Source organism: Felis catus, chromosome F1 (assembly GCF_018350175.1).
Source record: "Felis catus isolate Fca126 chromosome F1, F.catus_Fca126_mat1.0, whole genome shotgun sequence".
In the NCBI taxonomy this organism is placed as follows: domain Eukaryota; kingdom Metazoa; phylum Chordata; class Mammalia; order Carnivora; family Felidae; genus Felis; species Felis catus.
This window is the reverse complement of record NC_058384.1, coordinates 63,808,837-63,835,203: the sequence shown is the minus strand read 5'-3', so window position 1 is coordinate 63,835,203 and position 26,367 is coordinate 63,808,837. Positions and strand designations below refer to the sequence as shown.

The following is a 26,367-nucleotide window of genomic DNA, read 5'->3' as shown; positions in this document are numbered from 1 at the left end:
CCCCCTCACCTGTATCTCCCACCCGCCTCCCCGCTGGTAACCCTCTGTTTGTTCTATTGAGACGCTTGAATTCTCATTCTGCAGCCTAAGTTGCTGTTCTCTTTTGCCATCCACAAATACGATACGTATGCCTTCTGATTTTCACCCGGGTCACTGGCAAAAATGCAGTGGGCTTTACCCTTCCTTCCAGAAGGTGGCACTCATAGGCCCTCCATTTCACCAAGAGCTTCGTATTTGTTTCACCGCGTCCCCTGGATCCTGTTGGGGTGGCACGCTCAAGTGAAATCACGGTTCAGAGGAAACCCCAGGTAAACATCATTGCTTTCAGTGTCCTCTCTGACACCCACAGGGCCACTTCCAAGGAGACCTTGTTTCCTCCTCCTCCTCTTCCTGAATTCTTTTCCATTCAGGGTCACTGTGAGTGGGACAGTCTACCCGACCTTCTCTCTCTCCCCAGCTCTCTCGAGCCCAGTCCTCCCACTTGTCCAGTACTGGTTGTGAATTTGGACAAGTAACTTGGCATGTCTGTGCCTCTTTTCCCCATCTGTGGCCTAGGGATATTGATAATAGCCAGTAAGTAAGTTAATGGATGATGATAATCATTCAACAAGGTACCCCTCAAAAAAGAAAAACTTCCATTTCATGTTAGATTTTTGTTGGGGGCGGGGGGGGGGCACCTGGCTGGCTCGGTCAGTTAAAGCATCTGATTTCGGCTCAGGTCATGACCTCGTGGTTTGAGGGTTCAAGCTCTGTGCTGACAGCATGGACCTCGCTTGGGATTCTCTTTCCCTCTTTCTCTGCCCCTCCCCTGCTTGCATGCATTCTCTCTCTCTTCTCAAAGTGAATAAACTTTAAGGAAAAAATTAGGTTTTTTTCCTTAAAGTTGTACTTCTTCACTTAACACCCCCCCCCCTTAAGGTGTCCCCATGCCCCATAAAGCATATTCTCCCTTCATCCAGAAAGGGACCAAACCCATTTCCCCTCTCCTTGATCTGTAGATTCTGTTAAGACAGAACAAACACGTCCTTGACAAGCATTTTATCCGCAATTACAGTGGGTTCGTGTCTCAAACCACCAATCTCCATAGAATTCCTCCCTCCAAGTGTCACTTGAAAGAAACGTCCACTTGAGTCATTCCCATTCAAGCACGAGCCAACGGTAATCTTGGGAGAAAAGTTAACTATCAGTCTCCGTGGAAGGAGATCTCAAATCTCTTAAGACTATCGGGAAGGTTTTGAATCTCCAAATCACTCTGGAAGTCCCAGCTCGTTTACCACACAGAACTTCAGGCTGTAAACAAACTCAATGTGAAAAATAAACATTTATTACAAAATTAGCCTTGACATTTCGAAACGAAAGCAGACAGGGTGTTTTCCAACTCAAGGGGACTGTGGTAAGCTGGAGAGGTGACTTCCAAGGCTGGTCACGCATGACTTCTGTTCATCACAAGTGACCGAGACGGTGAGGAACCACTCACCTCAGACCTGACGGGACAATGAGTCACCTCTGCTTCCCTGTGGCCTTGGCTCCGCGTCCCTCCCACCCCGTCTCCCAACCAGGAGGCTGAAACACGCTTTAAAAATCTCTTTCTTACTGAACCATTTCATCATCTCTGCTTTTACTGTTTAATTAAATTTTATCTCCATCTGAAAAAGCTCTTTTTTTATTGGCCCATGACCCTTAACCGATGGTTTGGCTAGGCTTGTTTTTCCTCTTGGATTCTCGATAGAAAACTCAATTCTGTCAGGGGTTTCCAGATCAGGGAATAAAACCCGGCAAAGTGGGGCTTAGTGTCCCCCACGGAAGGAAGTTAAGCAAAATCAACCCTTGAAGACCCCCGTGTTCGCCCTCTCGCTCGTTAATAGACCGGGCGACTACGGTAGAGGGGGAAACAGAAATTTAAGGGCAAAAAGGGCTGTCCAGACGCACAAAGGAAAGCAACGTCAGGCAGGCCTACCTTCCCAGCAGTCACACGCGGATGGCCTTGTCACCTGGTCTCAAATTACCTTTCCTCTAAACAGCACCCCAGCCCCCAACTCCGCTCCAGTGAAGCAATGGTTGCTGTACTGCTCTGGGGCAGTCTGTTCTCCTTAGAGAAGTCTTTCCATGCATCTGGTTGGCAGAGGGGGGAGGGGAGGGTGGGCACTTTCTCCCCTCAGTGGACCAGACCAGGGAGAACCCCAGGGCACAGCATCGGCTTCCTCCGGCCGCCAGAGGGCTCCGGAATGAGGGTCCCAAGCTCAGAAGCTCTGCCTTGAGACGGGAGCCAGGAAGGGGTGGGACAGGGGGCCAGGACCAACCCAGGTTGTTGGGAAGCAGGGTTTCAGGCGCCTTCCTGTTTGTACAAAGGAGCCCAGGAACTTCATTTCCCCAACTTCCTGCGACGAGAGGCTTTGACAAACCAGCAACATCCGGCTACATCCAAACACACACCAACAGTCTCACCAAAGAGCGAAGACGCCCTGGACACACACCGCATTTCAGCAGAGAGAAGACCGAGCGCGCGAATGTGCACGCGCGCGCGCACGCACACACGCACACGCACACACGCACACACCCCACAGCGAAGAGCTACGACCAGTGCGCACATCCGCACGGCCCTGCAGACGCATCTTAAAAGGGTCCATCCAGTTGTTCCAGCCAAGGGAAGGGTGATGGTCGGAGCTCCCAGCGCCAGCTTCCTTTTCTTCAGATCAGGGGTTTTAAAACCCTTCCGCTCAGTGTCCCCTGAGAGCCCCCCCACCCCCACCCCATGGTCTCCATAACAAAGCTCCGGTTTCTTTCGACAGACACAGATGGTGTCTTTCTGCGTTCAGGCCGGTGCAAGAGGGTCTCGGGGGCACTTCCCGTAGGAAGACAGAAGAAAGTGGAGTGGGCTGCAGGGGCGGGAGAGCCTTGGTGTTGTCACCCCACAACCTCTTCGGTGGCTCGGTCTCCAGTCCCCACTCTGGAACAGTGGGTCCCTCCTCACCACGGGAGGAAAGGGCCGAGGGACCAAACTCCAGATCCCTGCTGGGGGGGAGGGGCCGCCGCCACACAGAGGGTATTGAGTGCCCGGCCACTGTTGCCACGTTCTGGGAAGGGAAGTCAAGGGGCGTGACGCTCAGGGCTGTTCCCTGATCCCTCGTAGGGATGGGGGACATGGGGGATGAAAGCTTTTAAACAAGTCCCGGGCCACTGGGCAATGGCGGGAAAGGAAGGGCGGGATGCAGGGGGAAAGCGTACACAACCACATCCTAACTAAGATAAACGTGGGGACCCCTGTGGGGGCTAGAAGACGCGTAAGGGACCCTGTGAAACTACAGACGCCACGGGCCGGAGTCTGGTAGCACCGGAAGAAGGCAAGCACGGAGGACAGGAGATGAGTCGGACCAGGGTCACACCAGGAATGACGAGGTCTGCCTGAATTCCCCCTGGAGAAATAAAACGCCCAAATCGACCCTGTACACTCTTGTTTAGCTGATAAGCTCCTGAACCTGTAAACACAGGGGAGGAGCCCCTCACTCCCGCAGGGAGACCCTCCCGGTCCCCGGGGAGCACACTCACTTCACTGCGGGCAGCGGGCTGGCTGTAAATCACCTTCTTACTCGAGGTCCTGCGGACAAGCCAGAAGACGGAGACGCTCAGCAACCCCCACCCCCCCCAACCCGTGCTCTCTTTAACCTCTGCTGGCCAACGTTAGAGGCTCGACCGAGAACTTCACGGAAGCACAGAGCTCTCAGTAGGGAGGGGTGGGTGGAGGGAGACCCGACAAGTGCAAGGTCACAGGGAACAGGGAAAGGTAGACACACAGATAGCCACCCAACCAGGGTGGCCTCTGCTTCCAGCCCCTCCCCCCGGGGCCCGTCTCCGCTTCGAACCACACGCATCCTTGTTCTCAACCTCCTTTGGAGACCTCCCAGGACGGCAGGTGGCTCACTCACCCTTTCTTTGTTCCTGAAAAAGAAGAAAGGGGACCGTGAGCGTCAGCGGGATAGGGGCCGGCCGGGCACAGAAGGCTGGGGGGAATGGCACTCAACAGGTCACTGGTGCTCACCCGGGAGAGAACCCCTGCACACGTGGGCTCACTATCAGGTCAGTACTCAGATGGCACCCAAGGACCGTGCCCTGGAATGGGGACGATACAAAGGAGAGCCGTTGAGGGCAAGTACTTACTGTCAAAGTAGCCTCGTCTATAGGCGAACCAGATGCCCAAAATCAAGAATCCAAGGAGAATGAGTGTGACAAGGACAGCTGCCACAATGCCCCCCACATTCAACTCCGCTGTGAGACACAAACAAGAGGTCAGTCCTCTGAGGGCTCACTCACGTGACTGACACCACCACCAAAGCCAGGGTGGAAAGCAGACCCCGGGCGCCACCCCAGGCCCGAGCTCAAGCCCCTGCTAGAGCCTTGCTCACCGGCTTCCATGCGCACAGCCTCTGACCTCATGGGCATCCCGTACCCATTCTGCGCCTCACAGGTGTACTCGCCCGTATCCCAGGCTGACACGGGATCGAAGACCTGAAGGGAGGAAATCGGTTGGCCTCCTGCCGACAGAAGCCAAGCACCTACTTCTGGTGTTTTGTCAGTAAGCTCTACGCCCGACGCGGGGATCGAACTCACGACCCCTGACACCAAGAGCCGCAGGCTCTACAGGAGCACCCCACCCCCACCCCCGATCCTCGTTTTTAAGTTGCAGTATCGTGGACATACGTTGTTGCACTGGGGTTTCGGGTGCATGGCAGACGAATTCAACAACGGCACACCTTATGACACCCTCATCCTGAGAAGCGTCCAAGCCCCCATCTTTAGTCTTCCGACCCTAACGCCAAGCTCATCTTGCTGCTTGTCTTCCCCACCTTCCAGGGCTCTTTGGCCCTGCCCCCCCCCCCATACCCTTCCGCACCACCCCATCCCTACCAGCTCCCCTGTCTTTTCATTCAGGCTGTAGGAAGAGTTGCTGAAGGCGCGGTTGCCCTTGGGCTCCAAAGGCATCCGGACCCCGTCCTTGAACCAGTAGTACTCAGAAGGGGGGGAGCCATCCTTCTCTGAGCAGGTCAGCACTGCCCGACTCCCGATGGTGGCAGAGGAGGGGATGTGGACCGTGGGCTTGGATGGAGGCACTGCGAAGGGACAGAAGGGGCCCAGCACAAGTTCAGACAGCGCCGCCTAGAGGCCAAGCGGAAGACAACCCCATAGGTCAGCTCCAGCCTCCATCCCTTACCAGGCCCTCTGCTTCCCACTGTGGGAGGGGGGAGGGGGAGGGGCGGGGCTCGTCGCCTCTGCAGCACAGAGACTGAAGCCCCCCCACTCCCCACTCCCTCCCCCCCCCCCAGCGCCCTGGCCATCAGTGAGCTCCAAAGCTCGGCAAAGCCTCTTGAGGACCTGGGAAGCAATGAATGCCAAACCCACACACAAAACGGTGGGCACATACCAAGCACAGTGAGCTGGACGCTGACCTCCCCGTACGTGTTGCCGCCATCGTCAGACACCATGCAAGTGTACGTCCCCGTGTCTTTCCGGGTCACCGAATGGAAAGTGATGCCACTGTGCGAGAAGGTGACTCGGTCTGCATAGGAGGCTACCAGGAGAGAGGAAGGGGCGGCCGGCTGAGTGCGCTGCGGGGCCACGAGAAGCTGGGTGGTGGCAGGGCAGGCCGTGTTAGAGTCCGCGGGACCTGGGCCCCAGGATGCTCCTCTCCCCCGGGGGTCCGGCCCCGTCGACCCCTCCACAACCTAGGCCACCGGGGAGGAGCTGGGGCAACTCACCCGTGATCTTGTTTTTATAACAAACGAGGCTGGTGATGTCACCATGGGCGAACTTCCACTCCACGCGGGGGTTGGAGAAGCCCGAGTAGGAGCAGGACAACTTGGCGGCTGTGGGCAGCGCAAAAGTGAGCCGGATGAAGGAGCGGCGGCAAATGGAGAAGGAGAAGGGCCCCAAACTGCATGGGCGGCTCTGCGCTGCCCGCCCTCCAGGCCCCAGGCGCACCTGCTCCCCCCCCTCCGCCCCACCCCCCCTGCACAGCCGCCCACGACTCACGTTTGTCCTCAGGAACTCTGACATCGGGCTCAGAAGTATACACTGCGCCCCTGCCCAACGCCAGGGAGCCTGAGGAGGAGAGGGGTGGGCCATCAGGAGGGGACACCAGGGCGGCCCAGCTGAAGGAGCTCCTGAGGCCCTTCCCGTGGCTTCTCCAAGGTGAAGAGACTCAGGAGATCCAGGCTCCTCCTGGGTCTCACGCCTCCTCACCAATATCCTAAATACCTTCAAATGCTTTTTGCCACAATCGCAGGCCAATACTTCCATTATCAATGGAAATAAAATATTTCTCTCAGATGTAATGTCTTTCATTTTTTTATTTTTCCCTCTGCAACTCCCAATAATCTAATTAGATTCCTAGTAGTCCAGGAACAGCTTCCCAAATGACTTTTCATGGTTCAGAGAAAGCTTCTCAACAAATAATTAATTGCAGTCACTTGTCAGACACTCCTGGCAGGAAGCCAGCAAAGCTGGAGGCAAGGGAGGTGGGTCAGGCAGGCAAGGAGGCAGGGAGGCAGGGAGGGAGGCAGGGAGGCAGGGAGGGAGGGAGGCAGGGAGGGAGGGAGGCAGGGAGGGAGGGAGGCAGGGAGGCAGGGGGGGAGGCAGGGGGGGCAGGGGGGCAGGGAGGGACGCAAGGAGGCAGGGGAGGAGCAGTAATGAGGATAATAACAATACTCAACATTTGTAGGGCATTTTGTGCTTTTTAAAGTGTTTTCACCTACATTACGCTGTTTGATCCTCAAAACCAGCATGACAGATCAGCAGGACAGGTGTTATTATCCCAGTTTTACATGAGGAACCAAGCCCATGAAACGCAAAGAATCGTGCCTAAGATCACGCAGCTGGGTCTGAGCTGGGGTCGGGACCAGAACTGGGCTAGATCCTCTCCTAGATCTAGAGACGAGATCTCCTCGTGCCCAGTGGAGAAGGAAAAGAAGGGGTGGCATGTGCTGGGGGCACAGAGATGAGGCTGATTGCACGACAGGGTCGCTGGAGGGTCCAGCATTCCAAACTAAGCACCAGAGCCTGGGCTCAGACAGCCGGGCTCTGCTATAAACCTGCCCTTGGACAGTCACTCCCGTCCGTGTTTTCCAAGCTCAAATTCACCACCTGGGCTTTCCTTATATCCCTAAGAGTCCCGTCTTCCTTAGATAAACGCAAGCACATTTTTGCTTTACGTAATCACTCGCATAACTGAATACGGTCTCGTGACGTCTGAAGCGCCCTCTTCTCACCCAGAACACAAAAGGTTTGGACTAGATGTTCGCTCAAGTCCTTTAGGGTTTTTGTGGGGGGTTTGGGGACGTTAATGTCTAACGAGGACTTTTATACATACATTTATATCTATCTGACACAACATTGTGACTCCGTCCAGGTACGTATTCTCTCTCCCACTTTACAGATGAGAAAATTAAGTGTCTAAAAAAAGTTCTGCATCTAGCCCCAAGTTTTCATAGCTATGAAACGTCAGAGCTGAGAGGAAAACGCAGGTTCCCCCTACACCCCCATTTCCCTCTTATTATGTCAGACTTTTATAAACCATGAGGTTTCTTTCTCAGAGAGGCCGTGGCTTAATGGGGGGCAGACTATGTAATAAAATGCCATTCTTTTATCTGTGAGTTATTTATACTAATATTACCTTATATGTGTGCATTTGGCATTACATTTTAATGTCAAATGTATAATCAAATATAATAACACGTAAGAAACTTAAACCAGATAGCCCTTCCTAGGTCGAAAACTGAGCCCATGGGAGTCTCTTACTCAGCTGTGAGGGGGGAACGCGGAGAATGAAATGCTTTGATTTTCGCCGGGATCACTTTCTCTGCTTCAACGATGGGCACTTGTTTTTTAAGATCCTCACACTTTACAATTTGCTACCCGTGATGTGCAGTGCGATGCTCGAACGAGATCTCTCTTCAGGAATGAAGGACTGACTTGTTGTCATCCAGCCTCTGGGACTTCTGCCAAATCAAAGCCCTCAGCCTATCAGCCCTTTCGGGGACAACAGCCGGGACACTGCGGGGCCCGGGGGCATGCGGTCCACCCGGGCAGGGACAGGGGCAGCTGGCATCCAATGCCTCATCACTGAATGAGAGGAGGGAAGCCCCAGGGAACCCCAGGTCTACTGCCCCAATGCCCCCACACCACCACCACCACCGCCCCCCCCCCAGCTCAGAACAACGCTGAAAGGCTGTTCCCGCCCCGTAAAGCTCCCTGGGGAATAGGTTGAAGCTACTCTGCAGCCCGAATTCTCCCTCTGCCCAACCCCACTTCTTTTCCCTCCCCTGCCCTTCCCGAGCTGTGGACCCCAACAGCCCTCCGTAATAAATGTCCTGGCACGATAGAGGACATCTCAGAGTCAGCTTCCTTAGAACCCAACCTACGACATGACCCAAATCAGGAAGAGCTTCTAATTACACTAAAAACTAGCGTTTGAAATAAAGGGCTGCCAAGAAAGAAATGACAGCACAGGAATTTGGTGATTGTTTCCGCATCACTTCTGACGTCAGCTAAAGTTCTTTTGAGACCTCTCAGACCTCCGGATCTAAAACATTCAGGAACCACACACACACACACACACACACACACACACACACACACACACACGTCCTCCCCAGCTCCTCAGTGTCCTGACCTCCATTGGCTAGTCCAGGCTTCTCTGGTTTATTTATTTATTTATTTTTTTCAACGTTTATTTATTTTTGGGACAGAGAGAGACAGAGCATGAACGGGGGAGGGGCAGAGAGAGAGGGAGACACAGAATCGGAAACAGGCTCCAGGCTCCGAGCCGTCAGCCCAGAGCCCGACGCGGGGCTCGAACTCACGGACCGCGAGATCGTGACCTGGCTGAAGTCGGACGCTTAACCGACTGTGCCACCCAGGCGCCCCCAGGCTTCTCTGGTTTAAAACACGGGCTCTGCCCCTCGCCTGGGTGGCTCAGTGGGTTAAGCATCCGACTTCGGCTAAGGTCACGATCTCACAGTTCACGAGTTCGAGCCCCGTGTTGGGATCTCTGCTGTAAGCACAGAGCCCACTTTGGATCCTCTGTCTGCCCCCCTCTCTTCCCCTCTCGCACTCACTCTCTTGCTCTCTCTGAAAAATAAATAAACGTATAATAATAATAATATAATAAAATAATAATAATAAAATATAAATAAAAATAATAAATAAATAAATAAATAATAAAATAATAAAATAATAAAATAATAATAAAACAAAACATAGGGCCTGCCCCTCAATGCCATCCCACCTCCCTCGGAGGCAGGACTGCAGCTGACTGTCTGTGGCCTGCCAACACTCTCACTCTATTGTGCCTGTGAATCGCCGCATGTGTCATACTCAGCCTCACCAGTGCTCCGTCCTCACCGCGGGACACCTCCGCCACCGTGGTCCATGCCTCCCCCCACCCCCTCCCACCTCGCCCCTGAATAAGCCTCTGGAACCAAGCTGCCTGATTCAAATCCCAGCTCCGGTACCTACTAGGCTGTGTGACTGGGCAAGCTACCTTAGTCGCTTTGAACCTCAGTTCACCCATCTGTAAAGTGGGGATAATAACAGTTTCTACATCAAAGGGCTGTGGTTGAGTTAAACAAGCTAATACAAATAAAGTGCTTTACAACAGGAAGCAGCAAACAACTATTATATCTTATTATTATTATTATTATTATTATCATCATCATCATCACCTGCCCATAGGTTCTTCTCCATACACTTAATTGTTGACTTTAAAACTTTCTTCAATAAGACATATAAATAAATATAAACACTGCCTGAAAAATGCTTATGTTCCAGCCCACCAAACCACCTCTCCTCTATCATTGCAATTGTCTTGGAAAAGCTAACTCTTCTCTAGAACCTTCCCAGGTAGACCAGCAGAGCGGAGGGCTTCCCCTCACTGCACCCCATCTCCATCAGGACACCCAGGCTCTTGCCCATGGCCTTCATCTATGTTGTATTTCCCTTGCCTCCTCATCCCCCCACCCCCCAGACCTATAGTCGGCTCAATGACACACACAGCAAACCAAAATAGAAGGAAAGTTCACCCTTTCGCCACGATGCTTAATTTACTACAAGTTCGCAGTAAGAAAAGCCACAAAGTCAACGGCATCAACAGATTTTCGACCCTTTCGTGTACAGAAAACCTACACTCAATCTCGCACACCTCTCTAGAGGGACTCCTCTGCTCCCTTCCTCCGCAAACTTTTATTTGTTTGTTTGTTTGTTTGTTTGTTTTAGAGAGAGGGCACAAGCGAGTGAGGGGCAGAAAGACAGAGAGACACAGACAGACAGACAAGGGGGGCTCACCTGAGGCTCATGTTTTTTACCCAGAGCCAGGCCTGTGCTCACCCGTTGAGGGGCTCAAACTCATGGAACTTGAGATCACGACCTGAGCCAAAGTCAGACGCTTAACATCAGCCACCCCGGTGCCCTTCCTCTGCAAACTTCTTCAAAGAAGGCGTCTACACACAGTTTCCAGCCCAACACAATCCCCGCCCCACCTACCGCAATATGTCTTTGGCTCTCACCTTGGAATGAAAATTGCTTTTACTAAGATCACCAGTCATTCGCTCCTCAACTCTATGATGCCCTGATTATACGATAGAACAGCGATTTAATAACAGCTCCTTGGGGGGTGGGGACATCATCTTAAATGTATAGTTAAGCTGTACGTCGCATCCCAATTTCCAAAACATTGAAGTAGTCTTAGAATTAAGGACAGCCACAATTGGCTTTTTCAGTTCCCTTCCGGGGCCCCTGTAAGAGGCCTGGCCCCGCCGACCACTCCCTTCCTCAGAAGTCACGCCGCCCCTTGGTTTCTGCGTGCCGCCCTTCTGGTCATCCCCACCACTGGCGAGTTTTCTCATTCTCTCCCTTGAACTGTGCTTCCTCTGTGGATCCCTTAATATGAGTGCTCCCCAGCATTCTATCCTGGGCCTTTTCTCCTCTCCACGTTCTCTCCAGGAAATCTCGAACACCACCCCAAAACTCATCTGCACCCACACGCAGTCACCTCCAGTCCCCGCCTCCCACCTGAGCTGCAGGCTCCGGGTGGAGAAGCCTCCTGCCCTCGTCACCGGAGTCCCCACACCCCTCCCCATCTGCCGCCCGCTCCCTTCTCCTCCTCCTCCTCCTCCCCCAGGTCGGTGGTGTCCCGGTGTATTCTCATGTATTCCATCCGTCATCATCAGTCAAACTGGAAGCCTTCCAGCAGCCACCACGTCTCCCCTCCTCAAAGAGCAAGCATTGGCATCGTCCCCTCCCAAATCTCCCTCAAACTTTGACCGTCACTTCTTAGCACCATCATCATCGTCTGACAAGCACACTTGGGTGTCACATCGTCTCTCAAGCACACTTGGGTGTCTCTGCCTCATTTAATCTTAACCCATTCAGATCCACCCTCCATCCCAGGGCCAGAGGAAGGGCTAGTATTTACTGAGCACTTACTCTGTGCCAGGCAGTGCTGCAAGCATATTACATGGTCTGTCTCTTCATCCCTGCCACCTTGGGAGTGGGGCGATACTGTTTATTACCATCACCTCTATTTTCTACACGGGGAAACCGAGGCCCCGAGCAGCAAAGTGCTGGTGCTGATTCCAATCCAGGCAATTCCTGGGGCCATGCTCTGCTCCAATCCACCACACAGCCTTCCTAAAAATGCCAATCTGACACTTGCGTCAAGCTTTCAAGGATTCCACATCGCCTCTCAGATAAAATTCAACGTCTTGGGGGCGCCTGGGTGGCTCGGCCAGTGAGGCACCTGACTCTTGATTTCAGCTCAGGTCACGATCTCATGGTTCATAGGATCGAGCCCACGTTGGGCTCTGCACTGAGAGCACAGAGCCTGCTTGGGATTCTCTCTCCTTCCCCCCCCCACCACCCCTCACCCTCAAAATAAATAAACAATAAAAAAAACAAAAAAACAAAAACAAAAACAAATTCTTCATCAAGGCAGAGGCCCAGCAGTACCGGACCCTCTGAAAGCCTGTCTACTCTTGGCGTGTTTCCCCCTCTAGCAGTACAGAGGACTTAAAATTCCCAGCAAAGAGCCATTTCACAACGTCTGCTTTGCTCCTGCCGTTCCAGCTTTGTAGAACACCCTTTCCCCTCTTTCTCCCTCTGGTCAGCTATTCATCCACGTTATTTTCCAGGAAATGAGCTACCAACCCCCGATCCTACCAGAGCCAGCTTCAGACCTCTTCCGGAGGCTTGAACTACCCCATGCAACACACGGGTGAAGTACTTCCCACGTTATAATGATGTCATCTGTGCACATAAGTCTCCCCTAGCAGACAGTAAACCCCCCAGGGAACAGGGACCATGTGTTATTTATTATTCTGAGTACTCCGCGCTCACCAGAATGCCTGGTACAAGTTGACATTGAACAACACGGAGCCTTAAACGAATTAGGTCATAGCAGACCATTCACCGTAACATCTGCTGTTAAGGTTTATCTACAAAGATAACCCCAGTTTTCACACTGGCAGATGGGGCACGCCCAAATGAGGAAAAAACAAATTTGACCCAAAGCTCAATCTTTTTAAAAGTTTAAGAAACTATTCTACTTTCGGGGGGTGGGAAATGACTATTCCATCAATCTTTTTGTAAAAACTTAGTTTCAGGGGCGCCTGGGTGGCTCAGTCGGTTGAGCGTCCGACTTCAGCTCGGGTCACGATCTCGCAGTCCGTGAGTTCGAGCCCTGCGTCGGGCTCTGTGCTGATGGCTCGGAGCCTGGAGCCTGCTTCCGATTCTGTGTCTCCCTATCTCTCTGCCCCTCCCCCGTTCATGCTCTGTCTCTCTCTGTCTCAAAAATAAATAAAACCTTAAAAAAAAAACAACTTAGTTTCAGAACATAAAAATTAAGTGGGTGTTTTTTTTTGTTTTTTTTTTTTTTTAGTTTATTTTTAAGAGAGAGAGAGAGAGAGAGAGGAAGAGAGAGAGTGAATCCAGAGCAGGCTCCACACTGTCAGTGTGGAGTCTGGTGTGGGCCTCAAACTCATGAACCGTGAGATTATGACCTGAGCCAAAACCAGGAATGGGACCCTTAACCTACTAAACCACCCAGGCACCCTAAGAATTGTGGTTTTTTTTAAAGATTAAAAAAAAATTTTTTTTACGTTTATTTTATTATTGAGAGACAGAGTGAGACAGAGCATGAGCATGGGAGGGGCAGAGAGAGAGGGAGACACAGAATCCAAAGCAGGTTCCAGGCTTTGAGCTGTCAGCATAGAGCTCGAAGCAGAGCTCGAACCCACCAACTGTGAGATCATGACCTGAGCCGAAGTCAGACGCCCAACCGACTGGGCCACCCAGGCGCCCCAAATCTTTTTTATTTAAAAAATTTTTTTTAACATTTATTTATTTCTGAGAGACAGAGAGAGCCTGAGCAAGGGAGGGGCAGGGAGAGAGGGAGACACAGAATCCGAAGCAGGCTCCAGGCTCTGAGCTGTCAGCACAGAACCCAGTGTGGGGCTCGAACTCACCAACTGTGAGATCACAACCTGAGCTGAAGTCGGACACTTAACTGACTGAGCCACCCAGGCACCCCAAGATTTTTTTTATTTTTAAGTAATCTCTACACCCAACATGGGGTTTGAATTCACAGCCCCAAGCAAGAGTCACACACTCCACTGACTGAGCAGTCAGGCGCCCCCCAAATTAAGTTTTTTTAAATTTGCTTCATAGTTTTGTAATACAATCGGAGTGCTCTGCACATGAGCAATTTCCAACTGGCATTTTGCAACAGGCACTAATTCTTTTTTAAGTTTATTAATTTTTTTTGAGAGAGAAAGAGAGTACACATGGGGGAGGGGAAGAGAAAGGGAGACAGAATCTCGAGTAGGTTCTGCACTGTCAGTGCAGAGCCCCATGTGGCGCTTGAACTCATGAACGGTGAGATCATGACCTGAGCCGACTGAGCCACCCAGGCGCCCCGAGGGACTCGTTTCTCCGTGTGGGTTGCAGTGCTTACAGACTGCTTTCCTGCATCCAGGGAGGTGTGCAGGGACAAAAGAGGAAGTTGCAGGAGGTTTTCTGATGCAAGGTCTAAACCAGCAGCATGAAGTGGGGGAAGGATGTGAATCCATTTAAAACATCACCACTGGGGGCGCCTGGGTGGCCCAGTCGGTTGAGCGTCCGACCTCGGCTCAGGTCATGATCTCACAGTCTGTGAGTTCGAGTCCCACTTCGGGCTCTGTGCTGACAGCTCGGAGCCTGGAGCCTGCTTCGGATTCTGTGTCTCCCTCTCTCTCTGCCCCTCCCCTGCTCACGCTCTCTGTTTCTCAAAAATAAATAAATGTTGGGGCGCCTGGGTGGCGCAGTCGGTTAAGCGTCCGACTTCAGCCAGGTCACGATCTCGCGGTCCGTGAGTTCGAGCCCCGCGTTGGGCTCTGGGCTGATGGCTCGGAGCCTGGAGCCTGTTTCCGATTCTGTGTCTCCCTCTCTCTCTGCCCCTCCCCCATTCATGCTCTGTCTCTCTCTGTCCCCAAAAAAATAAACGTTGAAAAAAAAAATTAAAAAATAAATAAATAAATAAATAAATAAATGTAAAAACAAAAAAATTTTTTAATAAAAATAAACAACAACAACAAAAATCCCCACTGTCTTCATGACCACAACAGGGAACTCCAAGCAGGTTCAAGTCAGCTGGGGAAGAGGCCTTAGCCAGGTAGGGCACTGCTCTCACTGCAAAGGTATCTTCAACACGGTTTACGGTTGTTATGGACCAAATGGTGTTCCCTCAGCTCCTATGTGAAAGCCTGAATCCCTGGTACCTCAAAATGTGACCGTATCGGGGCGCCTGGGCGTCTCAGTCGGTCAAGCCACCAGCTATTGGTTTCAGCTCAGGTCATGATCTCAGTTTTTGGGTTCTGAGTTCGAGCCCTGCATCGGGCTCTGCGCTACAAAGTGAAGCCTGCTTGGAATTGTCTCTGCCCCTCCCCTGTTCATGCTCACTCACATGCTTGCACTCAGGCTCTCTCTCTCTCAAAATAAAGAAACTTTAAAAAACTGTGACTGTATCTGAAGACAAGGCCTGTCACAAGACAATTACATTAAAATAAGGCCCGTATGACATGCCCTAATCCAGTGTGACTGGTGTCCTTTATACAAAGAGACACCAAGGTGCTCATACAGAGGACAACCGGGGACAGAGTGGCTGCCTGCAAGCCAAAGAGAGAGCCTCCAGAGGAAACCAACCCTAACACCGCAGTGGTCTTGAACTTCAAGCCTCTAGAACTGTAAGAAAATCAGTCACTGTTGTTTAAGCCCCCACCCTCACTCTCCCCATCCCTGTCTGTCTGTGATACGTCGTCGTGACCATGGCCCAGGCAGATGAATAGGAAGGTCTCAGCTGGACATCAGCAGTGAACATTCTGGCTGAATCCCCTGTAACTACAGCCTTGACTTAGGTAATTATGATGACATTTCCACACAGTGGAAGAATCAACGTTCTGCCCTGCAAAGAAAACCATCAACAGAATGCAAAGGCCGCCTACTGAATGGGAGAAAATATCTGCAAATCACTCATCTAATAAGGGATTCATATCCAAGAAAATTGAGAACATACAAAGAACTCACAACTCGCTAGTAAAACAAGAACAAAACGCAATCCAATTAAAAACTGGGCAGAGGATCCATATAGATGTTTTTCCAAAGAAGACATCCAGATGGCCAGCAGGTACATGAAAAGATGTTCAACATCGCTAATCATCAGGGAAATGCAAATCAAAACCAAAATGAAATCTCACCACGCGTTATTATCAGAGACAAGAAGTAACAAGCACTGGCAAGGATAGAGGAAAGAGAACCCTGTGCATGCTGCTGGGAACGTAAACTGCTGTAGCCACTATGGAAAATCGTATGGGCGGTCCTTGCGAAATTAAAAATAGAAATACCGTATGATCCAGCAATTCCACTCCTGGGTGTCTATCTGAAGAAAAGAGAACCACTGCTTACGAAAGATATATGCACCCCATGTTCATTGCAGTGTTATTTACAATAGCCAAGATATGAAAACAACCTAGGCGTCCATCGATGAATGGATAAAGGATATGTGGCCCACACAGGTAACAGTTTATTATTCAGCCGTAAAGAAGAATGAAACCTTGCCATTTGTGTTAACATGGGTAGACCTTGAGGCCAATATGCTACATGAAATAAGTCAGACATGGAAAGACAAATACCATAGGACCTCACTTACATGTGGGATCTAAATTAAAAACAAAACTAAGCTTGTAGATACAGAGAACAGATTGGTGGTTCCCAGAGGTGGGGGATGGGGGGTGGCAAAATGGTTGATGGGGGTCGAAGGTTACAAACTTTCAGTTATAAAGTAAGTCAGTCATGGAGACGTAATGTACGGCATAGTGACTACAGTTAATAACACTATATTGCAGGGCGCCCGGGTGGCTCAGTCAGTTGAGCATCCAACTTGGGCTCAGGTCATGATCTTGCGGTTCATGGGTTTGAGCCCCACATGTCAGCTGTGCTGACAGCTCAGAGCCTGGAGTCTGCTTCCAATTCTGTGTCTCCCTCTCTCTATGCCCCGCCCTGCTGTGCTCGGTCTCTCTCTCTCTCTCGAAAGTAAATAAACGTCAAAATTTTTTTTTTAAATAACACTGTATTATATCTCGGAAAGTTGCTAAGAGAGTAGATCTTAAAAAGTTTCCATCACAAGAAAAAACAATTCTGTAACTATGTATGGGGATGAATGTTAACTAGATTTACTGTGGTGATTATTTTATCATCTATAGAAATATGGAATCATTACGATGTGTATCTGAAACTAATATAATGCTATGTCAACCAGAAAAATAAATAAATAATTAAAAGGAAAGAATCAACAGAACTCCTGAAAACCTTTTTATAAGACTTGTCCTATACTTTCAATTACAGGTGACCTTTGAATGACACAAGTTTGAACTTCACGGGTCGAGTCATACACAAAATTTTTCTAATACAGTACAGTATTGTAAACGTATCGTCTCTTACCATCTTAACATTTTTTTCTCTAGCTTAATTTACTGGAAGAACACACTATATAATACATATAACAAAATATGTGTTCATCAGCTATTTATGTTATCAGTAAGGTTTTCAGTCAGTAGGTTACTAGTTTTTCGGGAGTCAAAGAATTATGCACAGACTTTCTTTCTTTCTTTTTTTAAAATGTATATCTATTTTTAGGAGAGAGAGAGAGAGAGAGAGAGAAGACAGAGAGTGAGCAGGAGAGGGGCAGGAGATAGAGAGAGACACAGAATCCGAAGCAGGCTCCAGGCTCTGAGCTGTCAGCACAGAGCTCGATACACGGGGCTCAAACTCATGAACCTCGAGATCACGACCTGAGCCGAAGTCAGCTGCTCAACTGACTGAGCCACCCAGGCTCCCCTGCACAGATTTTCAACTCCATGGGGTTGAGACCCCAAAACCCATGCGTGATTCAAGGGTCGACTGTAATCATATCTAAATTCTAGGCACATATTACTGAACATGACCAAATGAATAAAAGAGGAGCAAGAATAAAATAATATTAGCAGTTAGCGTTTCTCGAATACTTACCACATGGCAGGACCCTTCTGAGCCCTTTACAGGATTAATTCATTTGATCCTTGCCATGATGCCATGAAATAAACACTACTGTTGCTCTCATCTTCCAGATGAGTTCATTGGGGCACGTAAATTAAGTAATTTGCTCAAGTACAAAGCTAATAGGTGGCAGAGTAGGATTCTAACCCTGGTAATCTGGCTCCAGCACGATACATTATCAAAAACTATGTAAGAAATACATATTGCCAACTCAAAGGTCAAAGTAGATCAGAAGTATGTCCAAAACGTACAAGCAGTAGGTAGAATATGACCCTATATTTATAAATAATAAAAACAATCCGAGTATATGCATAACAAAATCTCTAAGAATAGATTCCAAGCACTAGACAGTGCTTATCACCTGAGACCGCAGGCAGCTTTTCTCTCTATGTTCTATAGGTGTGTGATCAGCAAGCACGGGATTAAGTGTTTTAATTTAGAGAAAAACGCGGGGGAAAGGGGATGAAAAAGGGGGAAAAGAAAATCAGATCACAAGAAGGAGAGAAGAAGAAACAAAGCCAAAAAGGAGAGGCAAAAACGCTGATTAAACAAAACCGTAATTTTTTCTAACGTTTATTTATTTTTGAGAGAGAGGGAGACAGAGCGTGAGCTGAGAAGGGGCAGAGAGAGGGGGAGACACAGAATCCGAAGCAGGCTCCGGGCTCGGAGCTGTCCGCACAGAGCCCGACGCGGGGCTCGAACCGACAAACCGCGAGATCATGACCTGGGCCGAAGTCTGGCGCTTAACCGGCTGAGCCACCCAGGCGCCCCTGATTAAACAAACCTTTATAGGTGAAATGAGGTAATAGATGAGAAAGAAATATGAGAGTACTATACCATCGGGATCCTGTACAGTGTCTGATAAATTTCAAGGAGAGAAAAAGGGCAGGAGGTGAGGAGAGCAAAGGTGACTTGGAGACACTGTAGTTGACAATGGGGAAGTAGAGAGGCGGCAGGAGTGGCTCAAGGGGGTGGGAGCCGGGAAGAGAAGTGAACCGGATAAAGAGAAGGGGAGATAGATAGTGATGCAGCCATTAATACTCAAATCAATCCCTACATGTTTTCATATGCTTCAGAAGAGAGTTGGTGGCGTAGAAATCTGTAAGACTGAGGATACAATTCTTGAAAATCACTATGTATCTGAATAATAAAACAACCGTGGCAAATTATTATTTTCCAGAAGCAGACGCACGGATCTATCTCATCCCACCTGGTTTTCTTACACTGTGACTGAAGTAGATTCTAGGTTTCCTCCTCCTGAATCTGGGCACTGTCTTGTGACTGCTTCGACCAATGGAGTGTAATGGGAGAAATGACACAGTGAGCCCTCCCATGAAGGTGGGTGCCATATGCATCGTCTCCTTAGATTCTAATTGCAAAAACCCCATGAGACACAAGTTCTATTGTCACCATCCCATGTTCCAGATGAGAACACTGAGCTTAGAACAGCTGCTCCAAATCACACAGCTATAAGCAGCAAAGTAGAAAGGGAATCTTGTTGTTGTTTGTTGGGTTTTTTTGAGTAATCTCTACGCCCAACATGGGGCTCAAAGTCACAACCTGGAGATCAAGAGTCGGAGGCTCTACCAACTGAGCCAGCCAGGTGCTCCATGGTGGGAAGGGCATCTTAACCCAAGTCTGCCTAATTCCGAAGCTCTAAAACCATGATACTACCGGGGCTCAGTCAGTTAGTTGGCTCAGGTCATGATCTCAGGGTTCATGGGTTTGAGCCCTGCATTGGGCTCTGCTCTTACAGCACAGAGCAAGCTTCAGATCCTCTGTCTCCCTCTCTCTCTGCCCCTTCCCCGCTCACTCTCTCTCTCTCTCAAAAATAAATAAACATTAAAAAAATAATAATAATAAAGGGGCGCCTGGGTGGTTCAGTCAGTTAAGCATCCAACTTCAGCTCAAGTCATGATCTCACAGGTCATAAGTTTGAGCCTCCCATTGGGCACTGTGCTGGCAGCTCGGAGCCTGGAGCCTGCTTCGGATTGTGTCTCCTCACTCTGCCCCTCCCTTGCTCGTGCTCTGTCTCTCTCAAAACTAAATAATCATTAGAACTCAAAATAATAATAATAATCATAATAATAAACTATGATGCTACAGAGCATCTCCGTCAGACAAGCAAGAAAAGTCTACTCATCCTTCAAGATCCTTTTCAAATGCCCCTCGACCCACTATGACTTTTCCCAGTCAAAATTAATCTTCCCCAACTTCTAGGAACGTAGCCTAAGAAAACACTCAAGAGTTAAGCTTAAAGATGGAACAATTTCATGTTATTTAGCACAGCAAAGAAAAAGAAAACCTCAAAGTCCAACAATAGGTGAACAGTTCATTATGATACAGCCATACAGAATACAATAGAATGGTTTTGTTTAAAGCATATTTTGCTTAAATATATACAGACACCACATTATTCATAAAGGAAAGACTACAATTAAACACCAACAGTATTTATCTGTTGATAACAGGCCTACGTGTGATTTTCTTTTCTCTATCTTCCTCTTTTCCCATTTTTCTACACTGAGCACATATTGTGTCTCTCTCTTCTTTTTTAAGAAGTATATATGTATATTTTTTTAATGTTTATTTATTTTTGAGAGAGAAAGGCAGAGAGAGAGGGAGACACAGAATCGGAAGCAGGCTCCAGGCTCAGAGCTGTCCACACAGAGCCCGATGTGGGGCTCGAACTCATGAACTGTGAGATCATGACCTGAGCCGAAGTCGGACGCTCAACCGAGGCACCCAGGCACCCCTATTGTTTCTTAATAAAAATTTATTGTTTTGAAAAATTGATCTCTTCCCTTTTATGCTCCCCATTTTGTACTTTGAGTGCAGCCGCGGGCACCCTCTTGTCAGTCTACGTCTGTAGTTCCTGGAGGAGAGACTGTAGGTCCCCAGCTCCTAGCACGGTGCCTTGCCAGCGAAGATGCTCCATGACCCCTAACTGAAGCACGCTGTGAGGACAAGGTGGTCACAGAGGGCAGAGGCTTCCAGCTAACAGAAGCCAGCAAGCATCCCTGTACACGTAGACCAAATCCACCACAGAAAAGCTACTTCCTTCTACTACTTTATTTTTTTTTATTATTTTTTTTAATCTTTATTTATGTTTGAGAGAGAGAGACAGAGTGTGAGCAGGGGAGGAGCAGAGAGAGAGGGAGACACAGAATCTGAAGCAGGCTCCGGGCTCCGAGCTGTCAGCACCGAGTCTGATGCGGGGCTCGAACTCGTGAACCACGAGATCATGACCTGACGACCTGAGCCGAAGTCAGACGCTCAGCCGACTGAGCCACCCAGGCGCCCCTCCTTCTACTACTTTATTAAGAAAACTTTGAGGGCGCCTGGGTGGTTCGGTCGGTTAAGCATCTGACTCTTGATTTCGGCTCAGGTCATGATCTCAGGGTCGGAGAGATCAGGCCCTGCCTCGGGCTCTGTGCTGCTGGAGGCAGAGCCTGCTCGGGATTTTCTCTCCCCCTTTGCCTCTCCCCACCCTCTCAAAATAAATAAATAAACTTAAAAAGAAAGAAAGAAAGAAAACTTTGTTTCCTCTACACATCCTGTCCATTGGAATGTTCCTTAAGTTGCTTTTCTGCCATGAGTTTGTTTGAATTCTTTTTTTTTTTTTTTTTTTTTTAAATAAAAGGAAGAAAAAGTAGGGAAACCAGCCAGCCAGCCAGTCTCTCTGGTCTTCTCTAAGAATTCCTCCGATCTTCGCCTCCAGGCATATGAGGTCCATGGGGGGGGGGGGGCAGGAGCTGGAGAATGAGGGGGAGCCCTCACCTCCAAAAGGTTACTCCCGGGTTTCCTGATGTGAGCCAATTGTTTCCAATACCCCCAGCTCTCCTAAGAACTTTTTTTCTTTTAATTTTTTTAATGTTTACTTATTTTTGAGAGAGAGAGAGACAGAGGGCGCACAAGTGAGGGAGGGGCAGAGACGGGGAGACACAGAACCCAAAGCAGGCTCCGGGCTCTGAGCCGTCAGCCCAGAGCCCGACGCGGGGCTCGAACTCACGGACCGCGAGATCATCACCTGAGCCGAAGTCGGACGCTTAACCGAGGGAGCCCCCCGGGCGCCCCAACGCCTCAGAACTTCTAGATAGCAGGTGTGGTCGCTGCTTTGTCCCTACTCTCCAGCACAGGGCTGGAACACGGTAGACACCAATGTTCACCGGATTAACAAATGAACTTGACAAAGCAATACACCATCAGGACCTGGCCCTAGGGCTTCCACCCCGGGTTTGCCCTTTCCTCCCCACCGGCCACCCTGTAGAGACGGAACTCGCTCCTGGGGGTTAGGGTAGGACGGATAAGGAATGCAGGGGCAAGAGGAAGGCTCTGTGAGCCCGACAGGCTGGGCTAAGTCTAAACAGCCCTTCTTGGCTGCGCTTAGAGTGACGTCAGTGGCTGGCCCGGTGGGCCCTCAGGAGGGCAGAAGGTGGGGCGGGCAGTGTGGGACAGGAGAGCTCTCACTGGAAGGCTCCCTCCTGACCTCGATCGGCAGCATTCCCAGTTCCACCTGCTGGGCTCCTCCCCTCCCCCACCCATCTCCCCATGACAAGGCTGTGCCCGCCCACCCAGGGCTGCTCCTCCAGGGGCCTGGCATCACACTTCCCGGTCAGCCAGCTGCTTCCTCCTGTCCTATCCCCACATTGCAAAACAAATACCACAGCCGGACTTTAGACAGAAACCCTGCTTATCAGGGAGTCCCAGACAGATGAACTCTGAGTTTTCAACGCCTGGCAAAGCCCAGCGCGCATCCACTCACGCGGCTTCCCCCCCCCCCCGCCCCAGCCCCCTCACAACGCCGCACCCTCGTCCACAATGACATCTGACGGGCCGTCATCCACATCTTTCCTGGACCGCGGCAAAGGAAGCTCGTCTGAGTCGGGAGGTCCCCAAGGTCTCCTCTCCTCGATGCTAACGGAGGCGAAAAACCAGGCCCACCATTCCCATTTGCGGCCACACAAAACGTGTGTAGCTTTTAAACCTATCTCTGAGCAAGGGTGCCAGTGTAACAAAACACTGGAAAGAGACATAAGAATCGGGGGGGGGGGGGGGGGGGGGGCCTGGACTGAACCTTCTACATCCTTCTGATTCTCAAACAATGTATTAACCTGTTCCTTTTCGTTGCAGGAGCTCCACCCCAAACCAAAACCAGGCCGGAGACCCCTGGCAAACCAGTGAAAGAAACCAGACAGAAACATGGTGAAGTGAAAGTGTCCTGGGGCCCGGAGGTGAAGACTGAGGCAGAGACACTGGAATCCCATCCCTGTTCATTTCCTAGTTCCTAGTTCCGGCTGCCATCAGCCACTAGGCTTCAGGTTTCCAGGGAACAATTCTTTCCTGGGAGTAGCAACTGGCAGGCAGAGGGAGGGGAAAGGAGAAGTGACTCATCGACGTGGAGTTTGAGGTAAAGCTAGCAAAGCTCAACAGTAGAGCTGGAAGGGCTTGGGAGGGAACTGACCCTGGAGAACACCAGACACGGGCCAGCAGCCCCTCCCTCCGGGAACGGCTCAGTGGGGACACCACCCTCAAGGAGGGGTGAGGAGGAAGGACCGGGGTTCCAGCCCAGGTTCCCCTTTCTTCCCCGTGGTGACACCAAAAGCCATCCTCGTCACACAGGACCCTGCTAAGCAGAAATGCCTCTCCCTGCTTGGGAGATGGCTGGAAACTTCTAAGTGCAGGTTCCCCAGGGAGAGGGAGACCGTGTTCTCCATCACTGGTTGGCTTTTCCCCAGGCCCAGTTCCCTCAGTGTTTGGGCTCCAATCCCTGGCCAACAGCCCGGGCCTTCCTCTCCGCTGAGCTCCCCAGGCTGGGGCTGGACCTTTGCTTGACTTGGAGAATATCCTGCCCTTTTTCTTCTTCCTCTCTGATGGGCAGCAGCCCTGATGGAAGAGAGAGCATGTGGGCACCCACGTATGATGCAGACATCCCAGGGTCACAGGACAGACCAGACACCCGAAAAACAGCCTTTAATGGAGTGCCTGGGTGGCTCAGCGGGTTAAGCGTCCGACTTTGGCTCAGGTCATGATCTCGCGGTTCGTGGGTTCGAGCCCCACGTCAGGCTCTGTGCTGACAGGTCAGAGCCTGGAGCCTGCTTGGGATTCTGTGTCTCCCTCTCTCTCTGCTCCTCCCCTGCTCATGCTCTATCTCTCTCTGCCCCTCAAAAATAAATAAATGTAAAAAAAAAAAAAAATTTAATGCGACATGGTCGGTTCCCCCATCCCCTGGACATGTCACTTCCCAGGACCCACAGTCCTGTCACGCTGACGCAACATCACATCAGGTTCCCTGCGAACCATCTGAATCCCGCAAGAGACTGGAGGACGTCCCCAAGCTCAGGACGGTGCTACCACGATTCTTTCAGTGCCAGTATGCGATTACTGGGGGATGTCAGGACGCACAACAGTAGGAAGAGAGAAAAGGGAAGAGGAAGAGGAAGAAGAACGTGGTTCCGGCAAGCTTGTGAACCCGACACACTCTGTCAGCGCTGAGAAACTTCTGGGTCTGGGGAAGGGAGCACTGGTGCACCGAGTACCAGTAGGAGCCCCACACAGAACCGGCCATGGGTGTCACAAGCAGTCCCACGGCCCAGGCAGAAATGAAAAAGACTGGAAACTGAGGCAAAAAGGCCAATGGGGGCGCAGAATGAAGAAGACAAGTGAGAGACTCTGGTGGGAACCGAAAAGGCAAGAGGGTGGACCCGGGAGCGTTATCCCAGGCTGATGTTTGAGGTCGCGGTTCCCGAGCCACAGGGTGCTTGAGACGCGGACCCGGGAGTGGGAAAAGGAAAGGGACTCCGGAGATTTTGGTGCCATCCCCAGGTCCTCTCATCCATCTGGAAAAGTCATTTCCCCTCTCTGGACCTGTTTCCTTGTCTGTACAATAGGGCGAGGGTTAGACTTGCCTCTGGTCCAGTGTACCCCCAAGGGCTTTTTATGCTTTTGTGATGAGGGACAAAGAAATTGCCCATCCATCCGTCCCAGGGCAGGGAACCTGTTTCCACGCTTCGCAACGGGGCAGAGTGAACCGCCGTATAACCACCGATGCTGATGTTTGTTTTTGATTGTTCGTTCCCTTCACACTTCCTAAAGCTTCGTTCTTCAAGGGACCAACGAAGATCCCCCCACAGATCGCATACCCGCACCACGACCCACAGAGGCACAGACCCTCAAGACCCTGGCGGATCACGTCCAGCTGCTGACACGGGTCGCCTGAACTGAGGCCCAAAGCATCCACGCAGCCCGGCCCCTAGGCCCAAACCTATCTCTGGACGGAGGCAAGCCCCAGCAAGTGAGTCTCATTGTTCCGCAGGAAAGGGAGTTTACAAAGGAAACAAAAACTCTCAGAGGCGGCCAGGGGGAGGGCAGAGCCCTGGCTCTGAGAAGCCTCCAGCCAACCGACAGGCAGGTCCTTCCCCTGGGAATAGTCCCTCGGTCAACAACAGCCACCAAGGGCTCTCAAGGTAGCTACTCCAGAAAGGAACTTGAAGTGCTGTGTTCTGAGAAAGTTCAGATTTCGAATTGATTTCTTCTTCGGACTTTGCACCCAGACACTTCTCCCGGTGGTTTCCCACCTCACCTCCAGCAGGTCCTGCCCTGCCGACCCTTCAGGAGCAGACCACCCAGGGGCCAAAGGAGTCAGGGGTGCGGGGCTCGGGGCTTCTCCCGGGTTGGGCGCGGGTGTCGGGTGCGCGTTGCGGGGCAGGATGGCCCGCCCCGGCGCGAGCGGAGGGGTGCGCCTGGGCGGAGGGGTGCGCCTGGGCAGAGGCGCGCAGGGCCCTCGCCGGCAAGTGAGGCTGCGAAAAGCGGGGCCACCCCCTCCCGGTGGGTGCCGGGGCAGGGGGTGGGGGAGGGGAGCCGGCCACCAGCCGGGGGGGGGGGGGAGAGGGGGAGGGGAAACAGGGAAGGGCCAGGGGTGGAAAGGCAACTCGCTGGGTGAGGCTGGCGGGTTTCTCAACGCCTCTCCTGCCGCGGGCGAGGGGCGTGGGGAGCGCCTCCCTCCAACCTCTGACCCGACCCACCGATTCCTCCCGAAACTCCGGGAACTTACTCAGGACGACCGACGTGAAGACGAGCAGCTGTCTCCTCCCGGCTCTCGCCTCGGTCCCCATGGCGATCAGGAGCCCGACGCGACGCGGCCGCTGCAGCCCCGGAGAAGAGTCAGAGATTCCCCCGCAGCCGCCCGCGGACTAAACTCCAGCCGCCAGGTCGAGCCCCGCCCGGCCCCGCCCTCCACGGCGATTGGCCGGCGCCCCGCCCCTGCGCGCTCCCATTGGCGGAGGGAGTCGCCGCTCCCGCTGAGTGATTCACCGTCGCCAGGTGCAACCTCGGCCCCCGGCTCCCCGCCCCGCCGCGCTTGGCGCCTTTCCAAGCCCGAGCCGCCTCCGATTGGCCCGCGGGCCCGTCGCGTCCGGGGACCAGGGCGCACCTTCTGCAGGTGAGGACGCCCTGATTGGCCGGCGTTCCTCAAGTAGGGACTTTCTGACTGGCTGGTTCCGAGTCAGGACGGGAGGGAGAGCCCGGCGGAGGGAGGGGAGGGAGTTGTGCTGCGAGCCTCGTGGACACCCGGCTGGGTTTGCTTTCCGTGGCTTGGGTGTGGGTTTGCGGGTGCATCGCCGGGTGCTGCGGGAACCTTGGTCCTCGTCCTTTGGCAGGTGAAAGCCACACATTCATATGGGGGGGTGGGGGGGGTGGGGGGGGAGAGGGACCCGGAGAGAAGAGGACGCGAGCCCCAAAACGCCATCCTCCGTCCGC

The 26,367-nt window shown here is 51.6% G+C and overlaps 1 protein-coding gene across 3 annotated transcripts; it reads right to left on the bottom strand.

Annotated features, from left to right (window-relative positions):
* Positions 1-1,302: 1,302 nt before the first annotated feature.
* On the bottom strand, positions 1,303-25,846 carry F11R (F11 receptor). Of its 3 annotated transcripts, none has more exons than XR_002739048.2 (10): positions 25,664-25,846; positions 6,025-6,093; positions 5,751-5,858; positions 5,417-5,563; positions 4,903-5,105; positions 4,401-4,503; positions 4,037-4,107; positions 3,924-3,936; positions 3,547-3,595; positions 1,303-3,413 (listed from the first exon to the last, which is right to left on the bottom strand). XR_002739048.2 is itself a non-coding variant. In NM_001037864.2 (10 exon segments), coding segments are annotated over 10 exon segments (897 nt in total). In that variant the 5' UTR covers positions 25,725-25,756; the 3' UTR covers positions 2,833-3,377.
* Between the last annotated feature and the right edge of the window lie 521 nt (positions 25,847-26,367).